A 24,847-nucleotide genomic window follows, 5' to 3' on the forward strand; every position below is an offset into this window, starting at 1 on the left:
ATTCCAAAAATTTTAAATAAATTTTTGAATTTCGAATTTAATGTAAATATAATAAATTTGATTTTCAATTTTTATCATATTTAGTATTTATTAAAATTTACCCAAAATAGAAAAGTTTATAACTAATTAGATTTCAGTCATTTTTTTAAAATACTTTATTGTATATGAAAAATTATATTTACACATGTTTATTATAATTTTATTTAATTCTAAAATTATTTTTTTAATTATTTATTCTCAAACAATTCAAACCAATTCCACTTAATAATTAAGTATTAAAATAATTTACACTCAAATAATTGGATATAATCTAACAAATATCTTAACCCTCATCCAATTCATAAACACACCACAAAGATTTAATTCATTAAAGTGGAATAGGTAAATAAACAATAAAACAGAACAATTATTGCACAAAACAGAGAAAGCAGCCAAAGTTGATGGGATATTGTACGAACTACTAAGGTGGATAGTGGAATCTAAAGCATACCTCTTCCCTTTTATTGTTCATACGGGAACCCAAGCAGCTTATACTTAGTGGAGCGATCCACTTTCCATCTGGTTGGCAATGGCACACACCATCAAAAGATGACAATAACTTTAAAGCATTTGGTGGGGAGGCTTCTAAAAGTTCTCCTTGTGGAAACGGAACCTTGTTGACGTTGAACCATCGCTGAAATTTTGGCAGTGACCTCGTAATTCCTTCACCGGAGAGTATTCTCCACAGTAAAATACACCTGCAACCGCCAACAATTCACGTGGTTTTACTCAGTGGGATTTCGTTTCTCCATGCTTTTGTAATTAAGGGGTTGATTATGGGGTTATAAATAAGGAATACTATCTCTCTTGTATGAGGTTTTTTGAAAAAATCAAAAGCAAAGCTATCCGAACTTATGCTTAAAGTGGATAACATCATACTATTGATGACAGTCGTGATTTCTAACGTTTGGTATCATAGTCATACTTTTACTTTAGCCTTAGAATCCTCAAATGTTGAACAAAGAAGTTGTGAGCTTCGAAAGTGTAGTCAAAAGTGACTCAAGTATTGAATAAAGAGTGTATTTTGTTCAAGGGCTCCAGAAAAGGAGTCGAGCCTCCCCGAATCTCGCTTAAGGGGAGGTTGTTCGAGGGCTCCAAAGGAGGCGGTTGGATGTACTTTGTTTGAGGGGAGGATTGTTGGGAGAGGAGTAAGTAAGAAATACTATCTCTATTGGTATGGGGCCTTTTAGGGAATGAAACCAAAAGCAAAACATATGCTCAAAATGTTGATTTCTCACCTATTTCAGAACCTTTGTGTACAGATGCCAACCTTGCGAAAACTTTCTCCCAATCGGGTCTCCCAAAGTTGGTCCTTGTCTGTATTAAAAAACATACAACCCCATATGAGTTTCGTTTGTAAATTTTTGTTTTTGGTAAATTGTGTTCGTGATTACCCGGCTTCCAGAGAGAACGTCCACTTGTTCTCCTCTAGATTGCTGAATCTTTTGCAGCATGGTTATGAACACGGACCGCACATCCCCTTCCTTGTAAACACAGCTTAAGTGGATATGCATTTCTATTATGTTCTGCAATGATTCAAATGAGATAAGATGATTAAATGCTGGTAGATTGGGTGTAGATCTTCTTGTTTAAACTCCAAACACCGACGTACGTCTTGATTATACTCTGCAACATCATCCAAGACACCTTTGAACCAATCAAACGATGCCTGTTCCTTTGTCACCCAATAGAAATATGCTTTCTGTGGGAGCTTTTGAGCCCCGGCCTGCATTTGCTTTGACTAGTTAGTTCCCATAGTAACAGTTCTAATAATATGTATTAACAGTTTGGTTCGCTTCACTTACAGAGTGGGGATCATTTGTTTTGATGTGGTTTAATAAATCTTTCAAAATACTGATCATCGGAGTAGCCCCAATACCAAGGCCTATGAGCAACAGAACGTCATAGTCTTCATAGCTCTGTGCTGGGGCTCCATATGGTCCTTTGATGAGGATCTGTGGGTATATGTCACTGCAAATACAAAACCATTCATGGATTGAGATGCCTTGCAAAGTAACTCAGAACAAGGCGAATTTTTACTCACCTTGAATTCGAAGGAAAGTAATCAGAATGCGACTGCGTTTCCTGCCTAATAAGTCCCCCCCTTTTACTTGTACTTTCGGGCACACATATCTGTAAAAATGAATGGAAAAAGAGTATAAACTCACCCACATTCGCTAATTAAGGGAATAATCATTCATGGATTTATAAGTAAAGAATACATCTCCATTGGTATAAGGTCTTTTGGGAAAACTAAGGGCAAAGCCACGAGAGCTTATGCTTAAAGTGGACAATATCATACCATTGTGGAGGGTCGTGATTCCTAACAATGAAGAACTCTATACCAAACCCAACCGAGATAAATAAAGGGCATAAGAGTTTGACAGTAGAAATAAATGGTTACGTTTTCAAATCTCCTTCTGAGCTCTCCTGTCCAGTCTCCTAGTGCCCGTATATGAACACTTAAATAGTCATCTCCTGGAGCAGAAGTGATAGAGAATGGATGCCTGTATCCAGTGAAGAACATCCCAAATCAAGTTATCATACTTCCAAACATCCTAAAACAATCATGAGATATTACCATTCAAATTTGGATATATCCGGACACTTAACGAACAGATACATTCCACTTTTATACTTGAATCCTTCAGGTTTTTCCAAGTAAAGAGCTAGAACATTCCCATTATAAACTACTCCCTGAAAGACCCAACAAAATCAGAAGAATTTGTTTAGTTTGCTCGGCAATGCCTCCCAGAACACATAAATGGCCTGCAGATATGTTTGTACCTTTTTCACATTGACTTTATGGTTTAATTGGTTGAATTTTATAAGAAATCTCTCACACACATACAGAAGTATTGGGACTGCTAGATACATCCATGTCTGCAAATGGAGATTGAGATCGTTGTATGAATGTGTGTATTAACGTTAGATTAATCGAAATACGACGACAATAAACGTACCGTTTTCTTGTACCAGTCCTGAGTTAGGAATATGAAGTGGCCATGAAGGATGAGTAGGATATAGCACAGAAGAAGCAAATGATGTGCATACCAGAAAGCATTGAAGCCTGCCAAATGTTGAAGCAGTGGCGGCAACTTGTGTTTATGCCTCCTGAATAAAGGAGTCGCCAATGTGAAGCAAAAGAACATTATAACGATCATGAGGATTCCAGTAACACCAGGAACACTTGCAACCAAATCACCGTAAGTTGGCTTCTTGAAGTTGAAATTTGGCCCAAGAGTTGCCATGAATCTGTTCTTTGGGCATGAAATCAACCTTGGAAAATCACATGCCAAATGCATAATGGTATGCAGCAAAGTGGCCACTACAATGACAGCAGCCACAGCCATGTGGAAGTGAATATGATCATCAAAAGGGAATATGGAGTTGAGAGCGGTGGATCTAAGAGCGGTCAATGTGCCTCTACAGACAAGAAACAGAATGAGAGCCATATTGAATTTGAGAGTCTCAGCTGCTCCTTTTGCAATACTAACACAATAACCCATCACTTCAAATGATCCCTCCTCCATGAACTCTATGAACTTCCAAACAAACAGACCAATATTTATTGCTACCCACAGTGTCAAAACCCAGACTCTTTTCCAATTCCCTATGATAAACTCTTTTGTTTCCCTCGCAAATCTGCTGTTTGGAGTTTTGCATCTTCCTAGAATTGGGGCTAATGCCAGAAGTCTAGATTCTTGGCTCTGCAACTCTGCAGAGTTCCACATTTCCTTCACTAGAGCTTCCATATGCTCAATCTATTCAAAGCCACATCAATTCTTTTAGATGAACTTAAAAGTGAACAGAAAATTTTCATATTCTTTTTGAAGTACCTCAATAAATCCGTTGCCGTCTGGATCAAGCTCTTCCATGATCAGAGATGAGAGTTTTCCAGATTGTTTCTTGATGCTTCTCAATTTGTTTGTAGAAGCGCTCCACTCCAATACCGTCTTCACTTCTTCCCTTGAGATTTTCCCGTCGCCATTTTTGTCACACCTGGAAACACACAGGTTCTTCAGAATCGTCGATTCGAGTACAGAAGAATAAAGTTATAACATCTAAGAAAGTTTTTACAAGTCGAAGAATATCCGAAGCCGTGAATGTAGGTCGTCTTTTATCAAATCTTCCCAAAACGCTCTCAACTCTTGCAGTGTAATCCCTTTTTCTGCTTTTATCTGTCTTTTCCTCGCCAATACATCATACAGTTCCGCAGCAAAATCTGTTGATTCCTTTCCCGCTGACTCCTTTTTCGTCCCTAAATCAGAATAAAACGCGAAATTCCACGATATTAATATCCAAATCAAGAACAAAAAAATGGAGATTAATCAAAAAGAAACGGTAAGAATTTCACAAATGCAGGCTCCAAATTTGTCGCGGGAAAGTTTTCCATCAGGCGCTTGATGATGAAAACGCTTCTCAATCGTCTTCCACGCTTCCTCTTCTTTTCCGGCAACTGGGACTTCCAGAAACCTCAACATGTTAAATCCCTTCCGTCGTCCTCCACCTCCAACGACCGGCTGAGAAGGCTCGACGACGGTCTTCTTCACCTCGTCACTGCAATTGCTCTGCTTCGAGTCCGCCTGCTTTACATCTCTTAGTTCGTCTCTTTTCTCATCAGCCACCATGTGATCAATTTCGACGCTCTCCAGCACGCATTCTGCTGGATTTTCTTTCACCCTGTTTTCATCAGAGAACTCCATCGACTTCTCTTCAGAACAACCAAGAAAAACAACGAAGAAAGGAGTTGCAGAGTTGAAATTTGGAGTTCTAGTTTCAGGCTATGGCGACTTGAAAGATGAACAGAGTGTTAGTAAGAATGAGGAAGATCATAGCCGGCCTGAAAGTAGCGGTCGACTGAGGACGATGAAGAACACAACTATCCGGTGCGAGTTTTTTAGAACTTAAATGTCTTAATATATAGTTTTAAAATACTCGGAATTGCATTTTTCAAAATAAGAATATTAATAAAAACAATAGTCTAAATTTTAACTAAAGTGATTTATCAGGGTACTTTGTTTTCTTCATACATTGCCATAATAACGTTGTATAATACAAAGTTATAATGGTGTATAAATTTGTCTTAGAAATACAAGAATTTAAATTAAAATATATATATATATTTTAAACCTATCTAAACTAAACTAATAAAAATATAAAATTCAAATTCAAAATTAAAAAAAAAAATCCCAAATAATAAAAAAGCTAATTTATTTGAGGAAGAATAATGTACACTAGTATGGTGTTTATAACACAGTATATTTTATTAACTGACTTTTAATTAGGTAAAAAAAAAAAAAAGATTAGAAACAGATGAACCGGGTTCGCTCAGTAAGTACCTCATTTGAGGTCGACCACCAAACTTGGAATTTGATATAATTCTTTCTTATATTTAAATTTATTTGGATCCACTCCTAAATTAATAATAGAATTAGAAGGAATATATATATTATTTGAGAAGAAACGACGTCGTCCGTCGAAGGGGATGTGATGATTTATATACTAGTATTCGAGACGAAACGACGTCGTCGTAGGGGGATGTGATGATTGGAGATCCAACGGTGAGAGTGGGAAAGATGGGCTGCCCGTGCCCGTCAGTCGGAATGGCGATGCCCGAGTTGACTCAGTGGTCTCTGGTGTGTGTGTGTGTGTCTGTGCGCCCTAAGCTCTTCTTTTCTCTGATGCTATTGCTATCTTCGTCGACACCAATTCCAACTCCCTCACGCTTTCTCTTTCTTCTGCCCCTTTTCGTCTTTTCCACTCCTCCTCCTCCTCTTCTTCTTCTTCTTCTTCTTCTTCCTCGCAATCCGACGTTCCTTCTCCGTCCACGTCATCGTCGTCTTCTTCAATCCTTTTCGACCTGCTCTTCGTCTCCTTCTACACGGTTATATATATATATACACACACACACCACCGCCTTCTGGCTAGGGTTTTCATTATTATTATTATTATTATTATTTAATGTTTTCACGATTTCTTTTCTCTTTTGGTGCCTTCCGATTTCCGCTATGGCTTCTTTGGATATCATCAACAAGTTAATCTAATCGCGAATGAGGTAATTTTTTTTTTTTTTTTCTAAATTTGTGTTGCTTTTGCTTTGATGTTTGTAAATTCGATTTTTTTTTTCCTCTTTATTTTGAGCGTATAATTGCTGTTTAGGGTCTAGACTTGGTTATGTTCCGGTTTGGAGTTCTTGGAATTTGATAGTCGGAGGAGTTAATTCGGTTTTTGTTCTGTGTTGTCTTAGGATTGATTTGGGTTAAAATAAATGGTCCATGGCTATTGAGAAGAACAATTTTAAGGTTTCGAGGTTTGACTATGAGTTTTCACCTGGGAGTAAGAAGAGCATATCCAGTGACGAGGATGAGCTTCACAGACATACCTCTGCTGTGGAGTCTGATGATGATGATGATGAGATTAATGATGTAGATTCTGGGGCAGGGTCTGATGATTATGATACGCTGGAATGGGGAGAGGCAGGGGTGGAATTCTGTCATGTTGATGATCAAACTTGCAGCATTCCTCTTGAGTTGTATGATCTTTCGGGTTTGGAAGATATATTGTCTGTTGATGTGTGGAATGAATGCCTAAGCGACGAGGAGCAGTTTAACCTCTCTAAGTTCCTCCCAGATATGGACCAAGAGACGTATATGCTCACGCTAAAAGAGCTTTTTACGGGTAGCAACTTCCATTTTGGAAGCCCAATAAAGATGTTATTTAGCATGTTGAAGGGGGGTTTATGTGAGCCGAGAGTTGCGCTTTATCGTCATGGTCTGAAATTTTTCCAAAGGCGGCAACACTATCATCTTCTGAGGAAGCATCAGAACAATATGATTAGCAGACTTTGTTGGATGAGAGATGATTGGCTTAACTGTAGAGGATACAGCATGGAAGAGAGGCTCCGTATCTTAAATCTTATGAGAAGTCAGAAAAGTTTCGATTATGAGAGGATCGATGGTTTAGAAACTGACTCATCAGATAGAGTATCAGGGGAAGGATTTCGGAGAAGATTCAAGGACAAGAAAGTGGCTTCTAAATTGCACAACTTTTCTTCATATAATGCAAGTTCTGACTTAGATTTTCCTTTAGGAGGTCGGTTGACTAATCTTGAAGCACCTGAATATGGAAAGCAGAATTCCAAGGGTATATTTAAGTTGGCCGGATCCAAGTTTCCTTCTCTGATGGAACCTATGGTCAGCCTTCCATCAGCTTATCACGATTTAGATATTAACTCAACGCCCTATAGTTCTATAGGTGATCTCCCTCAACGGAGAAAGGTAGGCGGATATTACTCAGGCCCAATGCTTAGGATAAGGGACGAGACGAGGATCGGTAATGCTACTAAAGAAACGACCAACAGAAAGGGTACCCCACGGGATCTAAGGGCCCCACCCGGTGGTGGGATGGAGAAGGGGGTTCTAGAAGCTAGTAAGAGATATGAGGCTTTGAGGGGTAACATTTTTGACAATTTCATTGGACTTCCTTTGTCATCAAAAGGTGATTTATATGGCAAGAACAAGAATGTAAATTTGGTTCGAAAGAGGAGTGTTGTGGCTGAAAAGCCAGTCAGTATGAGGTCATCCTACAATCCTTCCAAAAAAGCCCAGTCAATTAGGGATCAGACAAAATCTATGAAGCCCAGCATTTCTCAGCCTCCACATAAAAGTACTAAAGTTGACTCTGAAGGTCTTGCTGGTTCACTCCGACATAACAAGACTCGAGGGAAGTCTTTTGCGACAGATCCACTGCTTAAAAATGCTGACCGGAGCATTAGGGGCAAGAACTGGAAGACTGCTATGGAGCCTACTGATCTTAACTACAAAGCGTATAGATCTCCCTCTCCTCAGATAAATGAGGGACATGTACCCTCTGAATTAAGAGCTAAACCATCACAAAAGAAAACTAAAGGAAGATTTGTCCAGAAAATGGGATCAGACCCTGCTTCCTCCAAAGGAAACAAAAAGTTCGTTAGAGGCGAAGAAACTGAATCAGAATCATCTGAACAGTTTGAAGATGATGAGGATGGCAATCCAATATTGAGGAGCAAGTTGGCCTATCCCAGTGTAATGGAAGTTTCACAGTTTTCGTCGTTGAATTCTGGTTTAGAAGCTAAAAAGGTCAAGTATGTCAAAAATGATATAAAGGAGCACATTGGTACTCTTGATCCAATATCATACTCCAAAAAGACGGTTAATAAATCTCCTCAACATGGATACGCCTTAAGTGGAGTTAACACTATGAATACAAGGCTGGGCAAGATTCAAGACTCTGGTTCTTTCCAAGACCTATCCTCTAAAGTGTCAGAAAAGAACTACCTCCCAGTTTTGGATACATTCAGTGATGATGAAGATGATGAAGTGAAGAAAAATTCCAAAATGTTTAATAATGGTCGATTGCAATCAGAATCTAGCAAAAGATCACGTAAATCCTCATCTAAGTCCTTCACTGCAGAGGGAAAACGGAAAGGCAGGGGTAATCATGATCTTTCTGCAATGCAGTCCAGAAATCTTTACGACTATGCTGTTGACGAGGAAGGTAATTCCAACGAGATGAGATTATTTGAAGATGATTATGGAGCTGATAGATTTCCACAGGCAGGTTTGCAAAGTGAATCATTTATGGGTATTTCCAGTGAAAGACCTAATGGTTCCCTACTAGGATGTAACTCAGTAAAGAAGAAAAGGAAAGTGAAGGGGAATGTGACAGAAATGGATAAAAAGGATGAAGGTGAATTGCAGAGTGACACCCTCCAACAAGTTAATGATTCCACTCCATTGAAGAAGAAGAAGAAGAAGAGGCAGAAGGCCGACGGTTGTAGTTCTGATGTGGGAAGATCTGAGCCTCCCGCTACAGAAATGGGGACACTGGATATGGAGCAGGAAATCAAGCCTCAGAGAAATTCGTTCCTGTTGATTACACCTACGGTTCACACTGGCTTTTCATTCTCCATCATGCATCTTCTTACTGCAGTTCGCCTGGCCACGATTACTCCACTTCCCGAAGATATGTTAGAACCCATTAAGGAGAAGAAGAAACGGCATGAGGGTGACTTCACGTTAGATCTTTCTCATGATAATAAGGCGGATGTAAATAACTTAGAACAGGCTGAGGAAGTAAATGTTCCTTCGCTAACAGTTCAAGAGATAGTAGATCGTGTGAAATCTAACCCTGGGGATCCTAGCATTCTCGAGACGCAAGAACCACTTTTGGATTTGGTGAGAGGGGTTCTGAAGATATTTTCATCAAAAACTGCTCCTTTGGGAGCAAAGGGCTGGAAGATGCTAGCAATTTATGAAAAATCAACAAAAACATGGTCATGGATTGGCCCAGTTTCTCGAAGTTCGTCAGATTACGAGGCCATTGAAGAGGCAGCATCACCTGAAGCTTGGGGTCTTCCTCACAAGATGCTTGTTAAGTTGGTAGACTCATTTGCCAATTGGCTTAAAAGTGGCCAAGAAACTCTTCAACTAATAGGAAGTCTTCCTGCACCACCTGCCTCTTTAATGCAGTTTAACGTAGATGAGAAAGAAAGGTTTAGGGACTTGAGGGCTCAGAAGAGTCTTAATACTATTAGCTCTAGTACTGAAGAGGTGAGGGATTATTTTCGTCGGGAAGAAGTTCTAAGGTACTCAATTCCCGATCGTGCTTTCTCTTACACAGCAGCTGATGGTAAAAAGTCTATTGTTGCTCCCTTAAGAAGGTGTGGTGGCAAGCCTACATCTAAGGCACGGGATCATTTCATGCTAAAGAAAGATCGCCCTCCACATGTCACGATTCTTTGTCTTGTGAGAGATGCTACTGCACGATTGCCAGGAAGTATTGGCACCAGAGCAGATGTGTGTACGTTGATAAGAGATTCACAATATGTTATGGAAGATGTATCTGATGCACAAGTTAATCAAGTTGTTAGTGGCGCATTGGACAGATTACATTATGAACGCGATCCTTGCGTGCAATTTGATGGTGAAAGAAAATTGTGGGTTTATTTGCATAGAGAACGCGAGGAAGAAGATTTTGAGGATGATGGTACTTCATCTACTAAGAAATGGAGGAGACCCAAAAAAGATGTCATTGACCAATCATCTGATCATGGACTTGTGACAGTAGCTTATCATGCATCTGGAGAAAACATTGGATATGACATTTGCTCCGAGCTCAACACAGATCCCCCGTGTATCGATGATGTTAAAGGAACCGAACAAATTTACAGTGACGTGAGGCAAGTTGTGGAGCATGACATAGATAACAATCATGGGTCCGATCATGACGAGATGTCTCAAAGTCCACAGGTTATGAAGGCTTCTAATCCTATGGAAGAGACCAAGTTGATATGTCAAGAAAATTCCACGAACGAAGATTTTGACGATGAAGCATTTGGGGGACAAAGCCCGGTTGGATTCCTACGTGCAAGCATATCATAATAATTACTGCAGGTAGTCGTCTGTCTGGTATTAACTTTTGGAATTCGGATGTCGTACACCCTGAATTAGAGCGTCCTTAGTATTTAATGTTATTGACTGAATATTTTCTTTCTACCTGGTATACATTGTTTTGGTAGTGGGCGTATCTGTTTTTAATTTTCCATTATAAGGTTATTTTTTCCCCTATTAGTCGAATGGATTTCTTATTTAGACGAAAGAAGATCTTTAAGGTAAATTTAGTAAATTATTGAAGTAAAAAAGAACGAAAATTTACATTGTGAAGTAGTAGATAATTCAAGTAATCTGTGTGTTGATTTACTGCATACCTGTCTTTCATGAAGAATAATAAATTATGATAGAGTAAGATGTTGTTTAGGTAGAGTTAAAATGCAAGAGTGAAGTGCCAGAAAAGATATGTTCTTAACTTGCTCGGATGCTGGGCCTCGAAGGGAGGTGGATTGTGAGATCCCACGTCGGCTGGGGAGGAGAATGAAACATTCTTTATAAAGGTGTGGAAATCTCTCCCTAGCAGACGCATTTTAAAAACCTTGAAGGGAAGTCCAAAAGGGAAAGTCCAAAGAGGCAATATCTGTTAGCGGTGGGCTTAGGTCGTTACACTTGTCACGTGTGAGCATGGAGTGGCATTAAACTTGTTGTTATCTTATTAAGCTGGCAGAAGATTATTTTGATTATGGGAAAGGTTCTTTTCTGATAAGAAGGCAGCAATGAGTTAGATATAAATGTAAAGTGTTGGAACTTGTAGATGTGCCACTGAATATGCTTACTGTTTAACTTCTAACAAAGCTTCCACTTGTTTATGTTGTGCAGAGCTAATTTGTGTTGTTCCGGTGAGGCTTGTGACACATTGAAGGCCGCATTATTTTTGCATTTTACAAGTGTGTATATTGATTGTTCTTGGTGCACGATAGCACAGAAGTGCATCTAAAGCTTAACACAATTGCCTTGACAATGTCTATCACAGGTATATTGATTTTTTTTGAAGTGTAAATGAGAAAACAGGCCAAGTTCATAAATTTGGTTGGTCTTCTACATATTTATACTAATTAGATGCAGAAAAGGAAATTCTTTTGCTCCCATGCTTGTATTGAAGCTGCAAAATGAAAGAGATATCAGAAGCTGTAGATTCTCATCGCCAGCCATTTACAAATAAAAACATGAAAAGATAGACAGGCATTTGAAAGCATGATGATCAAAGCCAAATTAGACAGGTATGATGAACTTATCTCCCTCCAAGTTTGTATGTTTTTGTGTAGTGTTGCTGTTGGTTGCTTTCATTATAAGGGTGTGGAAACTTCTCCTTAGCATACGCTTTTTAAAAACTTTGAGAGGAAATCCGAAAGGGAAAACCTAAAAAGGACAATATCTGCTAGCGGTGAGCTTGGGCTTGGGCTGTTTCATTGGATTTGATATAATTTCTGACATCGGTGTGTCTAAATCCAAAGCTAGATTCCAATTGTGTCACCAACTCAAAGGATAAAATAGAAGAATTCTATTAGATGGATTTAAAGAAAAACGCTCATAATATGTGAATATCTATATGAGTTTAGTGATTAAGGTATCTTTTAATCTCTTACCTGAGCTTAGTGATTTATTTTTGGTTGTTGAAGTTTGAGTTTAATATCTATAGGGTGATTGAATGCTTCGTAGAAGATAGTTTTAGTCTCCGAGATTGAAGGATGTTTGTGATCATTAGTTGTCTAACGAAGGGGTCGTATGGCTACTTTGTTAATTTGGGAACGTTATGATAATATTTCTTTTACTAACTAGACTTTCTCTCTATCTCTCTCCTTTCCTTTTATCTTCTAATAGTTTTACTGATACTACCATCACCAAGCTCCCTTCCATTGGACCATCGGAGGTCTTTAGTTCATGGATGATCACTGAAGGGAGGCTCTCATTTGTTCCAAACTATGGAAGTTTCAAATCTGGAATCATATGGAACAAAGTGATGATTTTTTCATGAAGGGATCCTTGGTGATTGAAGACCATCAAGGACGACGACAACGACGACAACGACAACAACGTTCATAGCTGAATGACAACAGCTTTCACTAGAGATGGGACGAGGAAAAGATAGGAAAAGTTTTAGTCAACGAAAAGATCTCAAATTGATCGCCCGATACCTTTTCGTTAGTCAACTATCAAATGAACTTTGATCACTTTAAACAATTTTTCGAACTGTATACTCAAAGATCAAATAAACAATATTGTTTCTCACTTTACGTTCAAAAATTTGATTGATTGTTGCGTATTTGTTTTGAAAAACGAAGTTTATGTTCTGAAGAGGAAAAGAAATGAAACAATAAAACAAGTTGATTGAAATTATGGTCTACAAATGGGAAAGTTTAATTCAAAGTTGTGATGATCTCCATTTTCTCCATATTCGTTGATGGGTGCCCCATGATTGATTGAAGACTGACAAAACTCCCAAAGGAAAGTGAAATATTTAGAGTTCATTCACAATATTATTTCAAAAAGCATTGAGTTCTTCTCTTTTTCATGACAATGACTCTTATTCTTCTTCCTTATCTTTTACAGGCTTCGACTCGAAATGATTCCTCAACTCACTCGGTACTCGACTCGACTTAGTTTTAAATCATACGCAATTAAATGGGTATCTATCTCAAAACGCCTTTAATTCCGACTAAAATGACCTGTGTTCTTAGTTTCCATTTCCTGATATGGGCATCTCTAAAATTGCCTTTCGAACATATTGGTTGGAGCTGCTGAACAAAGTTTTCGAAGCTTTCTTCCTCAGAGAGGCCCGCCATGGAAGTGGGCTGTACTGCTACAACTTCATTTCAAAGTTTCAATTCCAATTTTTTCTTCATAAAGAAACCTTTTTTACCTGCAAGATTCGAGCTTTGATGCATTTATGAGGACCCCACCATCCATTTTCGTCTTCCTTCCAACCCCGACCGGTTAAATAAACAAAACAAATTCAAACATCTGATCTTTTAGTTGATGATATACGTCTTATTCAATTGATTTATTTTCAAAAGGTGTATATTAATTTTTGTCTTCCTTGGTAAGACCCATTAAATAAACAAAACAAATTCAAATCTCTGATCTTTTGATTAATAATATACATTTTAACCAGTTAAATAAAAACAAATTCTTTATGAATAATTGATGTTTTAACTAATTGAATTATTTTCGGAAGGTGTATATCAATCTTTCTTTTTCTTGCAAGATCCAGTAAATAAACAAAATAAATTTAAATCTATTATCTTTTGATTAATGATATAAGTCTTAACCAGTTGAGTTGTTCTCAGAATATGATATATATATTTCTTTAAACGGAATTGGTACACAAACAAAGTTTAAATGTTAATGGTTTTGTATTGAAAAATAATTTTTCATCCAAATAACTTTCAGTTTTGTTCACAATAAAGAGTATTTTTCTGTAGTATTATATATATTCTAAATAGTTAGAAAAAAAAAAGTCAACGATATTAAAAATATGTGTTTTTTCCAAAGACGATAATAATAATAATAAATACGTGGCGTCATATTCCACGTCATCATCCGAGCTCGCGTGGTACCATAAGTAGTCCCTCAATGGCGCATTTGCAATCTCCAACTCTCTCGAGCCTCCCCTTCCCCTTCACGCACACTCTGATCTTATTCTTTCTAAAACTCACGCGCCGCCGTCCCAATGACCATCTCCCACTTTCTCTCCGCCGCCTCGCATTCCTCCACCGACACCGCCGGTGTTGATTTTGACTGGTTACCTTGTTCCTCCATCAAGCAATGGAACTCTGAACTTCCAGACAGCTGGGGCGACGGTTCACTGACTTCACCGCCGCAACCCCAAACAATTCGTCCACCAACTAACAATATTCTATTTCACCATACTTTTAGCCTCCTTAACCCTTCTCTCAAAACCAATGGCCTTCTTCAACAAACCGGTTCGTCGCCGCCGCCACCGCCGCCCTACTTCGATATCCTCCAACACAAGCTATCCCTTCCCGCCGGTGATTTTCAGGTGAGAGGTTTATCATCACTTCAAGATGACACAATTAAACACCATTCCAGAACATGAAAAAGTTGATTATTTCCAATAATACAATAATTTATTCAAGACTCGAATTTAAAATCCAAAAAATGAGCCGTCACATACCCTTTTTTCATTTAATAAATGAGTCAAAAAGTCACATTATTATTTCAGTTTTTTTCAAATAATTTCTCCTATTAATGGAAATATTCAACCATGATGCTCAACCTCCATGCAAAGGATCATTGAAAAAGCTTGGCTTTTCAAGAACCCAAAGAGTTTCTTTTTTTCTTTTTGGGTCTCGAGTATAATATTTAAATTAATATACAAATGATTAAATGGGGTTTGAGTAATAAACTTAAAAATGGGTATGGCAGAGGAATAATCAGAGAGCAGAGAGTCCAGTTTCATGTGAAAGTAGCATCGCCATTGACGGGATGAGCAGAGCTTGTAGGTACAGTCCAGAAGAGAAGAAGGAGAGAATTCAAAGGTATAGGAGCAAAAGAAACCAGAGGAACTTCAACAAGAAGATTAAGGTTTTTTTTTTTTTTTTTTTTGTTCTCTCTTATATTCTTCTTTATCTTACCCTACTTGAAATTATGAAATAATTCTAAAGAATAATTCATTTCTTATTGTACCTACATATAATTTGATAGATTCTATATGCCAACAACCATAAAGTTAGTAATTGGAAAGATAATTTCTAACCTTATAGTATAAATATAATAATTCAAATAATGTAATGGTTTGATTCTTCACTAAAATAAGTAATTTATGCAAATTTATTGAGTATTGTTCGTATAATTTTCAATCTCATCCTTCATCTTTTTGCTTTTGTCATTCAAACCACACCTTTTTATTTGGATGGTAACCATGGAAAAGGCAGATTTTAAATTTATCCCAAAATTGGTCTAAAAAGCAAAGAAAACATTTGTTGAATCACAAATGACAAAACGATCGATCAATCAATCTTCTTCATATCTTCGCACCATGATAATAATTTTGTAGGTTTTGTTCATATGGCTAAAAATTCTCATAATACTATTTGTGTTCTTTTAGTATGCTTGTAGGAAGTCATTGGCCGATAGTCGACCAAGGATTAGAGGACGATTTGCAAGGTACAACTACGACGTTGCAAAGAATTATCCAGTGCAATGGAGTCATGGGCAAGAGGAAGAACAAGGAGAAGAAGAAGAAGAGGCAAATTGTGATGATAATTGGATCAAGTACTTTGTAGATGCATATTCTACGAATCTTATTCCATGAATCTCTCAAAAGCAAAAAATAATAATGTAGCTCTAGTTGCAATCGGCCTCTTCCATTTTGACCATCTTTCAGTTGCGTGAGAGTTTTACATTGCTTATTTAGGCTTCTCTCTCTTTTCTTTTTCCATGTATGGAACCCAAAGTTTGAGTTGGCTCTAACTATATTTGTATTAATAATGGTGAAGGGTAATTGTAATATTTAATCGATTATGGAGCTCGTTTTCATCTTTTTTGTGAAAAGGATTTGACATAGGTTAGGATTGACATGGGCAGGCTGAAAGATTGGGTGAGCCGTTTGGGGGATTGATTCGAGGTGTGTTTTTAGTGCTCGGGATAAACGCCAAGATAAGTCAAAAAGGTGGAGAGAATTTCAGTCATTGTCATTTGGTAAGACAACAACAAAAGGGATTGCAACTTAGTTTGGTGACAGTCGCCATCTTCACAATATTAGGTTCTTTCCATATTCTATTCTATACGGCCCTCAATAAAAGTTGCTACCTAGCTTTTTTAAGTACTCTGTTAAAGAAACTTATAGATAAATATTTGTTGAGGATGGTAAGGAGGGAGTCCCATTCTGACTAATTTTGGGAATGATCATAGGTTTATAAGTAAAGTACATCTTCATTCGTACGAGGCATTTTGGGAAATCTCAAAGCAAAGCCACGAGAGCTTATGCTCAAAGTGGACAATATCATACCATCGTGGAGAATCATGATTCCTACCAATATTGTTAAAAAAAATGTACTGAAAAATTACTGTAATATCATAAATAGGATGATTTATTAGTTCACTATTCAAAAAAGCAATAAATACTCACATGTATGATTCCATTTCCACCAATGAAGTTCTATGATGCCTCCGTTCGGCTTCACAAGCAGTGAGGAAGATTCATGAAGTCTCAAGCCACACAGTTGGATCCCGGTGAGCCATTTGGTTTGGACTCTGTAATGAGCTCAAACTAACTTCTACACCTAAACACTCAAATATTTTTCTGAGGAGGAAAAAGGAGCAAACTTTTGAAACTCGATAGTGAAGAATAACTCATTGAGACTAATTGGAGCAAAATGTATATCCAGCTATTATAAACAAAATTGAATATATCAATCGAGTAAAACCGAAGAAAATAGTACTGCTAGCTTTTAGTTTTGCGGACCTTCTTGAAGAACAGAGGATTGATTAAGCGCTTGAATGGAAGCAGTAGCGCTGGACGATGTCTCCTCCGTTTTGATCGGTATTTCTCTGAATATGTTTCCTGAACTCTCTTGAAAACCTTAGGATTGGTTAACTGCAGAAGCTTTAATGCTGGATGATGTTGATGTCTCTTTCGTTTTGCACGACATGTCCCTGCATTTATTAGTTTCATAAGAAAAAAAAATCAAGCAATTGATGAAAACTTGACTCGGTTTTCATAGTTAACAGAATCAAACAGGACATAAACAGAGTTCAATCAAAATGGAGGTTTCAGTTAGTGTATCCCAAACTAAAAGAGTTGGGTATACGGAAAGAGTGTTAATCTGTGGAGTTTCAATATAAAAGTGAGCCTCCATGTCTTAAATCTCAGTGAAAATTAGGTACCTGTTGACATTACGCCAGATATAGACTGATCTACAGGTGGAGGTTTGATCTGAGGGTCAGCTTCTTCACTTTTTTGCTCTTCCATCAACACCTCAGATGTTTGTTGTCGAATTGAGATCAAATAATCATCTTTTATATCAATCATACAAGAACTAAGAGGAGAAACCCAATCCTCGACTGCTGCTACATCCATAGGCTCCCCAAGTCTTGCACCAACTAAACATTCTTCAGCTGTAAATGAACCATCTAATACCGTAGTCATATTCATTTGATTTTCTGAAACCAAATTAGTTGAACTTTTGTCCCTCAACACACTTTCTAAACCAGACAATGTATCAGAACTTTTTAAGCAATACTCATGCCGGTGAGAAGCAACATCCTCTGACATTGTAAAAGTTTCTTTTCCATCATTTATTGAAACAACATCTAATACATCTCTGGTAGATGTAGGATAATGCACAAACACATTTGTGGATACTACATTTAACTCGCTACTGGGTAGCGGGTTTTGCGGTTGAACATTGTCAATGTCCATTTCAATAGGTTCTTCCTGCACTGAGGCCTTGGGCTGCACAATTTCTTCAACAGTGCATTTGTCTTCATCAGAATTACTTCCAACTTTTCCTGCATCATCATGTGAACGTGAAATTTTAGGATTTTCAATTACAGAGCATTGACGATCGGATGTAGAACAATGTTTTCCATCAAGAGGACAGGACTGTTGAATTACTCCATTTACTGCAATTGGTGGCTCAATGGCATCAACAACGCACGACAAGCCTCTGTTATCATTCAACGACACTTTTGCCTCAGAGCCTGCTATTACATTCTTGATTAGAAAACCTTGTGGAGGCATGTTGTCAATGACTGAAGTGAAATCAATGGCTTTCACAATTTTTGATTTATTAGTGGCAGCAAAAGATTTTGCTATATCATCCAATAGCAAATCACCTTCGCCACTTGATATAGGATCCCATTTGAACAAATCCACTGACCAAGGGTCATTCGAATCTAACTTATCATCTGATGTTATCCTTTCAACTCGAATCGTCTCCTTGTAGAACTGCTTTCTCTTTAAAGCATTAGCTATAAGATTGCTGAAATGCAGTACATATAAAAACACGTAAATATTCATGGTATTTTTCTCAAACTACAAGGTTTATTTTTAATTCTTTTCTAAGACTCATACCGACAATTTTTTGAAACAGCAACTTTTGCTCGCTCCATAGAGACACCGAGCAAGGATGACAAGTTTGCAACATCAAAAGGTCCTCTAATTTCATTTACAGAAGAGGCAGCACTAGATAATATGAGATTCTTTCCTTTTGTCCAATCCACCAAGACCTGAAAGTTCAACAAGCTAAAGGTCAGATCATAACACAAGCTCGCTCATGATAAGAAATAAGTGTCATTCGTAAACAAAAACAAGAAAATAACACCAAGTACAATACAAAGATCTAGAGCATAACACTTCTAGAAGACCAATTGTCCACTACAGCTTTCTATGGACACCCTCTTTTTTGAGGAGCATAATATTAGAAAGATTTGTCCGAACACACTTTGGATCCGAAAATAAGCATTAATGAGCAAGTTTGACAGAGGTAGTTCAGATATGGATTTTTGCCATCTAACTTTCACGATATCGTCCCCAGAAATGAACTAGAACTTGATGCTTTATTCTAACCTTAGTAGTAGATATCATTTGCCTCCTTGCATGAACGTCTGAAAGAAGATCAGAGTACATAATTTCAAAGTAAACTCCACGCTGTGAGAAAAAAGGACATCGCCAGAACATATAAGTCAGTCGCCACTGATCAAAAGGATGATACATTTATTTATGCCATAATAATTCAAGTAAAACAAAACACGAAAGATCAATAATTGACAAACCTGAATTGCAGATTTTATGTGACCTTGCTTCAACCTGAAAGGCAGTTTCTCCGCAAAATCAATTGCAATTATGTCTATCTACGTGATGAACAACACAGTTAATATGACTAAATTGTGAAAGACAAAGGAAAGTATGATAAGTTCGAATTAGGAAAAAAAAAATGCAAATAGGATTACTAGCTTATGCAAGTATTGTCTCTCAACTCCAAACAAGATCATTGAACAATCTAAGCAAATTGCTAGATTTAACAATAACAAAACAAAATAAACACAAAAATAAATCCGACAAACCTCCAATTTCTCACAAGCCTGCTCAAAAGCATTCTGATTAAGAGGCTTCACGGCAATCAAATCGTAGGTCTTCAGAATGAGGTTGCCAGAATTGACTGCCAGAATCTCCTGCAAACTATTGATACAAATAGTAAGACGCGTGTACTGACGGAAAGGAGAGGACCGCGGGACGCCGAGAAGATTGCGGTGGAACTCCAACGAGGCAGAGAAGGTTGGAAGGATACTTTGAAGTGATGAAACATTAAGGAGAGGAATAGTACAGCGGTCCTTATCAGACATCACTCCTTTGATCGTACGGTTGTAGGCGATTCCGGAGTAGCCGAGCTCCATCAGTTTGGCCACAATCTTGATGCGATTAACCCTAATTGAAGATGAAGATGAGTGCTCGTCGTAAGGAATATTGAGATCGAAGAAACCCATGGCGATGGAGGAGAGAGAGCTTTGAACTGATGAAGCTCAGGGTTTAAGCAGGAAGAACTCAAGAAACGCTCTCCATCGTTGAGGCGCCCCGAACTGAAGGGTTTAACTGATGTGAACGAAACTCAGAAATCGGACATAATGGGACTTGGGCGGCCCGAAGCTCACAAATGGGCCGATGTATAGGCCCAATATGAATTTTAAGCCCAAAAAAAGGACGTGATATCTGTGATTGGGCTTCGAGAGATCCGACTTGCAAGAAAAATACCGACCCGAAATTCCCAATTCTAAACAAAATTTATTATTAAAAGAAAATGTTAATGACTAAGTTAGAGTCTATTACCTCTCTCAAACTTTTAATTTTATTTCTAATAAATTTTTAAATTTTTAATAAATATATAATAAATCTTTTATTTTTTCTATTTTATTAATAAATTCTTCCGATTTCAATTTTGTATATAATAGATTTTTTTATTTATTCAATAACTTTAAAATATAAAAAACCTACTCAACAAAAAATTAAAATGTAATGTATTATTAAACATAAAATTACATTTTATATTTAACAAATCAATTAATTTAAAAATAATTCTAAATATTTTAAACTCGAAAGTGTAGGGATTAAATTGTAATTTAACTTTTTTTTTTTTTTAATAAAATCTAATTAGGATGGTAAATGCCCAATTTTGTGTCCAATTATTACAATGGAAATTGAACTAATTATTAGTATTACTACGTAAAGCTTGCTCCTAATGTAACATAAGATTGGCCCATTGCCATAATTAAAATAAATAAATAAATAAATAAAGGTTGGTCCATTAGCAAACTTTACTTTTTTAACAAAATTTAATAAATCTCCTTTTTTGTGCTATCACATAATTAAAACCCTCCCATCTATAACCATTATATTAACTCTTCTTTAAATAATATGAAATTGAGTGCGTTATCAACTTACATGAGTACAATTTTAAAATTATAAATTTTCAATATTTGATAAAGATAGCTGGAAGCCTTATTTTGAGATCCCACGTCGTCTGGAGAGGGGAACGAAATATTTTTTTATAAAGACGTGAAAACTTCTTTCTAACCGAAGCGTTCTAAAATTGTGAGGTTCACGTCAATATGTAACAGGCCAAAATGGATAATATATACTACCCGTGACTTGTGTTGTTACAAATGGTATCAAATCCAGACACCAGGCGGTGTGTCAGCGAGGACAAAGGGGTGGACTATGAGATCTCACATCGGTTAAATAAGGGAATGAAACATTTCTTGTAAGGGTGTGGAAACCTCTTCCTAATAGACGCGTTCTAAAACCAAGGCTGACAATGATACGTTATGGATCAAAGCGGACAATATATGCTAACATTGCGTTTGAGTTATTACAAAACGCTCCATATAAACCATCTACTTGAGACTGTTTTTTTTTTTTTTTTTTTTTAACACAAGGTTAGAATTATAGCTCTTTCAAGGTGTTATCTCATCAATGGCTTGTTAGAAATCACGACTCCACACAATGGTATGATATTGTCCACTTTGAACATAAGCTCTCTTGACTTTGCTTTGGGCTCCCCTAAAAGGCCTCAGACCAATGGAGATAGGATTCCTTGTGTAACGACCCTAGCCCACATTGGTTGACATTGGTTGGGAGGAGAACAAAACACCATTTATAAGGGTTGACAACCTCCCCCTAACAGACACCTTTGAAAGCCTTGACGGGAAGCTCGAAAGGGAAAGCCCAAATAGGACAATATCTGGTAGCGGTGGATTTGGGCCGTTACACCATATTTATAAACTCATGATCATTTCTTAAATTACCCAATGTGAGGCTCCCAATCCTCAACATGGCTCGAGTCCCTTCTTCACCATCGGCTTAATACGGGTAGGAATGTCGTAAGTCTGAAACTTTATTGGGTCTTTGTATCTAAGTTATATATAAATATAGGAGGAAAAACATTAAAATTGATTCTGGAGGCAGGTCCAAATTTTCAACCAAACTCGATTTATTTGGCATGAAAGCTCTCTACTCTCGATTGATCCAACCCGAGCAACCCGTGTAAAATAGTGTAAAAAATTCCCAAAAAAAAAAAAAGAATAAAATAAAGCCCAAGTTGTTTGGTAGGAGTTGATTGTGAGGTTCCATAGAAGCAAAGCAATAGGTATAATTTGTAAGTATAAATGAAGAAAATGAAAGCAGAAACAGAGCATAGACACTCCCATCATGACTCCCTATGAGTACTCATTTTCCTTTGCTTAAAATGTTCGCAACTTCTTCACTTATTATTTTTTTTATTTTTTAATCTACTCCCCCTACTAAAATTATAATTTTACTTTTTAACTTTTCAACTGCTTCTAGTAAAACTTTAATTTAAGAAATTACCTTAATACTAAATTATATTAATAAATTTAGAATTAAATACAAAATAAATCACATGAAGAAGAGAGTGCCTACGTGTCAGTAAGACTAAGTCAAACTCCAAATCATGTAAATATTTGTTTCAAATTAATTTTATTTCGTAATTAATAATTACTGCTTTAAATAAATTTTATAGTTTTAGTTTGACTCAAATATCTAATTATGGTTTAATTTTTTTTAATATATTTGATAAATAATTTTAAATGGTGAGGATGAAATTAAAATAAAGTTTAAAGGGAAATGTAATTTAATGGAAATGAAATGAAATTAAGGGAAATTTTAATTAAAGGGACCACCAAATCATGCCGAATTGTAGCTCGAACCCATCCGTTTTTATTTTTATTTATTTATTTTTTTATCTATAAATAAAACCGTAACTAATTTCACAAATCCCTAAACTCTTCTTTACCTCCAAATCCGCCATGGCCTCCGTCTGCATATCGAACTGCATCAACGACGCTCGAGTCCCCGTCCGTCCGACCTACATAAACCTCTACAAGTGGCCGGAATCCGACGCCGAGTTCATCCGATCCGTCAGCTCCAAACTGAATCGAACTTCGCGCGTCGTCGACAGCATTTCTTGCCGGCAGATGTATCTCAGAAGTTACACATTCTCCAGAGAAGAGGATAACGTGGCGGAGAAGACGAACAAGTGCTTCGGCAAAGTCGGAATGCGACAGAAAGTTTCTCACCGGAGAAATAAGAAGAAGAAGAAGAAGAAGAAGGCCATGGCGGAGGAGGACGACTCTGAGAAGATCAGGAAGTGTTCGACGCTGAAGAAGGCGAAGGAGTTATCGTGCGCCGCTTTGACGTCCGTCTTCCGGCGGTTGCTATCGTGTACCGCTAAAGTCGACGTGGCCGATAATGCCAGAGAGGTCCATTAGCGATTAGTATTTTTATTTCTTTATTTTTCTCTTTTTCTTTTCTTCTTTTTGGTTCCCATTGGTCTAAATGGCATCCGATTCAGCAAAGCAGGAATGTTGTTGGTGTACGGAAAATATGTAAATTGAATTTTAAAGTTTTTTAGAGAGATAATATTTTTTATTTATAGTTTCCATATTAAAGAAAAAAAATGTGTTGCAATAATGATATATAAGCCTTTTTTTTTTTTTCTCTTCTTTCCTTAATGTAAATTTTAATATTTTCCATAATCTCATATCCCATGATATTAATATCTTTTATAAAACTTTTAAAATTAAATTATAAATCTAAAGTTTCAATTTTATATCTAATAAATCGATTTTGTAAAATAAAATAAAAATTAATATCTCGATACAAAAAACTCAAGTCAAGATATGTAAAGTATTTTTAAAAATTAATTATTTTATTAAAAAATATCTCAAAATTGGTATAAAGGTTGTGTGCTTGTTTGATTATATATATATATATATAATAAAAAAATGAATATTGGAAAATTAAAAAATCCCAAAAAAGTTGTATGCTTGTTTGATTTGAAAACATATAAATAAATAAATAATTGAATATTGGCAAATTAAAAGATTTAATTAAAAAAAAATCTCAAAATTGGTATAAAAAGTTGTATGCTTGTTTGATTTGAAAAAATAAAAAATAAAAAATAAAAAATTTGAATATTGGGAAATTAAAAGATTCCTTAAGAATATTGGCAATCAGAAAATTACATAGAAAAAGCTGACATTGGTGAGTGGCTCAATCTCTTTCGTATTGGAAAAACAGAAAAGAAAAATAATTAATTAAAAATCTGCAAAATCCCATAATTATTGTATTAAATTAGATTGATTTTTAAACCTTCAAAATTATTCTAAAATATATTTTAAATTATTTAAAAATCTGTTTAGATTTAAACTTTTAAAGCTCATTTATTCCGTCATAAATATTAAAATTTTAATGATTTTGAAAATGTTTAAATTCAAAAATCAACTTTTGACTATTTTAAAATCTTATTAAATACTTTCTTTATTTTGTCTTTACTTTTTCAAATGTTTTCAAATTTTACTCCAATTTTGAATTTTTGGAAAATCATTTATTTTTTTAAGCTTATAAACTTTTTTTTTTTTTTTTTTTTTTGTAAGAATTCAATTAGCTAAATATAAAAAAAAAATTAATTATATATTAAAATTCAGAAACTATTTGATGGGTGGCTTTTAATTTTATGTTTTTATAAATACTATTTTTACTAATGAATTTATTTATTTTCTTACCTATTTTTTATAAATGTGCTTTTAAAATTGAAGCCAAATTTTGAAAATTACCAAAATTAATTTTAGAAACTTGTCTTTTCAAATTTGGATAATGAAAGATAAGAACCCTTTTAAAAAATGGTGAGACAATAAATCCAATTTGCAAGATAAAAACCCAATAACCCTTCTAATTCTGATAATTAAAACTATGTTTTTTTTTTAATAGAAAATTTAATTAACAAAATTAGGTGAAAATAATAAATTATATTTTAAATTCTTGCAACAAACTTATCAACTCATTAGTTTCACACAACCATCAAAATTTATGAAACAAATTTATAAAATTATTGTTT

The 24,847-nt window shown here is 36.1% G+C and overlaps 5 protein-coding genes across 11 annotated transcripts; 3 read left to right on the forward strand and 2 right to left on the reverse strand.

Annotated features, from left to right (window-relative positions):
- Positions 1–299: 299 nt before the first annotated feature.
- Positions 300–4,945, reverse strand: LOC111499855 (putative respiratory burst oxidase homolog protein H). Its single transcript, XM_023151555.1, has 13 exons — positions 4,397–4,945; positions 4,120–4,300; positions 3,879–4,041; positions 3,003–3,803; positions 2,827–2,922; positions 2,621–2,736; positions 2,444–2,546; positions 2,084–2,172; positions 1,845–2,010; positions 1,652–1,765; positions 1,434–1,565; positions 1,278–1,356; positions 300–737 (listed from the first exon to the last, which is right to left on the reverse strand). Exons 1-13 carry the CDS (start codon positions 4,743–4,745, stop codon positions 625–627), a joined length of 2,502 nt encoding a protein of 833 aa, XP_023007323.1. The 5' UTR covers positions 4,746–4,945; the 3' UTR covers positions 300–624.
- A 581-nt stretch (positions 4,946–5,526) lies between these two features.
- LOC111499854 lies at positions 5,527–12,728 on the forward strand. Of its 3 annotated transcripts, none has more exons than XM_023151553.1 (5): positions 5,527–6,097; positions 6,290–10,475; positions 11,292–11,445; positions 11,532–11,692; positions 12,294–12,728. In XM_023151553.1, the coding sequence occupies exon 2, from the start codon at positions 6,318–6,320 to the stop codon at positions 10,461–10,463; it is 4,146 nt and encodes a 1,381-aa protein (XP_023007321.1). In that variant the 5' UTR covers positions 5,527–6,097; positions 6,290–6,317; the 3' UTR covers positions 10,464–10,475; positions 11,292–11,445; positions 11,532–11,692; positions 12,294–12,728. The 3 variants fall into 3 exon arrangements, with proteins under 3 accessions (XP_023007321.1, XP_023007322.1, XP_023007320.1); XM_023151554.1 differs by having other exon boundaries at positions 11,538–11,692; XM_023151552.1 differs by having other exon boundaries at positions 11,292–11,692; positions 12,294–12,718.
- Positions 12,729–13,874: 1,146 nt separating this feature from the next.
- LOC111499856 lies at positions 13,875–20,015 on the reverse strand. 5 transcript variants are annotated; one of them, XM_023151557.1, is made up of 8 exons: positions 19,503–20,015; positions 19,212–19,289; positions 19,006–19,086; positions 18,511–18,665; positions 17,322–18,418; positions 16,900–17,090; positions 16,564–16,717; positions 13,875–14,490 (listed from the first exon to the last, which is right to left on the reverse strand). In XM_023151557.1, exons 1-7 carry the CDS (start codon positions 19,920–19,922, stop codon positions 16,712–16,714), a joined length of 2,028 nt encoding a protein of 675 aa, XP_023007325.1. In that variant the 5' UTR covers positions 19,923–20,015; the 3' UTR covers positions 13,875–14,490; positions 16,564–16,711. The 5 variants fall into 5 exon arrangements, with proteins under 5 accessions (XP_023007325.1, XP_023007326.1, XP_023007327.1 ...); XM_023151558.1 differs by lacking the exons at positions 13,875–14,490; positions 16,564–16,717 and having other exon boundaries at positions 16,752–17,090; positions 17,322–17,955; positions 17,989–18,418; XM_023151559.1 differs by lacking the exons at positions 13,875–14,490; positions 16,564–16,717 and having other exon boundaries at positions 16,752–17,090; positions 19,006–19,043; positions 19,212–19,245.
- On the forward strand, positions 14,111–15,954 carry LOC111499858 (two-component response regulator-like PRR1). The gene is made up of 3 exons (XM_023151561.1): positions 14,111–14,472; positions 14,859–15,017; positions 15,541–15,954. The coding sequence occupies exons 1-3, from the start codon at positions 14,143–14,145 to the stop codon at positions 15,745–15,747; spliced, it is 696 nt and encodes a 231-aa protein (XP_023007329.1). The 5' UTR covers positions 14,111–14,142; the 3' UTR covers positions 15,748–15,954.
- A 2,679-nt stretch (positions 20,016–22,694) lies between the features above and the next one.
- On the forward strand, positions 22,695–23,379 carry LOC111499579. Its single transcript, XM_023151171.1, has one exon. The coding sequence runs from the start codon at positions 22,758–22,760 to the stop codon at positions 23,217–23,219; it is 462 nt and encodes a 153-aa protein (XP_023006939.1). The 5' UTR covers positions 22,695–22,757; the 3' UTR covers positions 23,220–23,379.
- The last annotated feature ends 1,468 nt before the right edge of the window (positions 23,380–24,847 follow it).

Source organism: Cucurbita maxima, unplaced genomic scaffold (genome assembly GCF_002738345.1).
Source record: "Cucurbita maxima cultivar Rimu unplaced genomic scaffold, Cmax_1.0 Cma_Scf00027, whole genome shotgun sequence".
NCBI classification, from domain to species: Eukaryota; Viridiplantae; Streptophyta; class Magnoliopsida; order Cucurbitales; family Cucurbitaceae; genus Cucurbita; species Cucurbita maxima.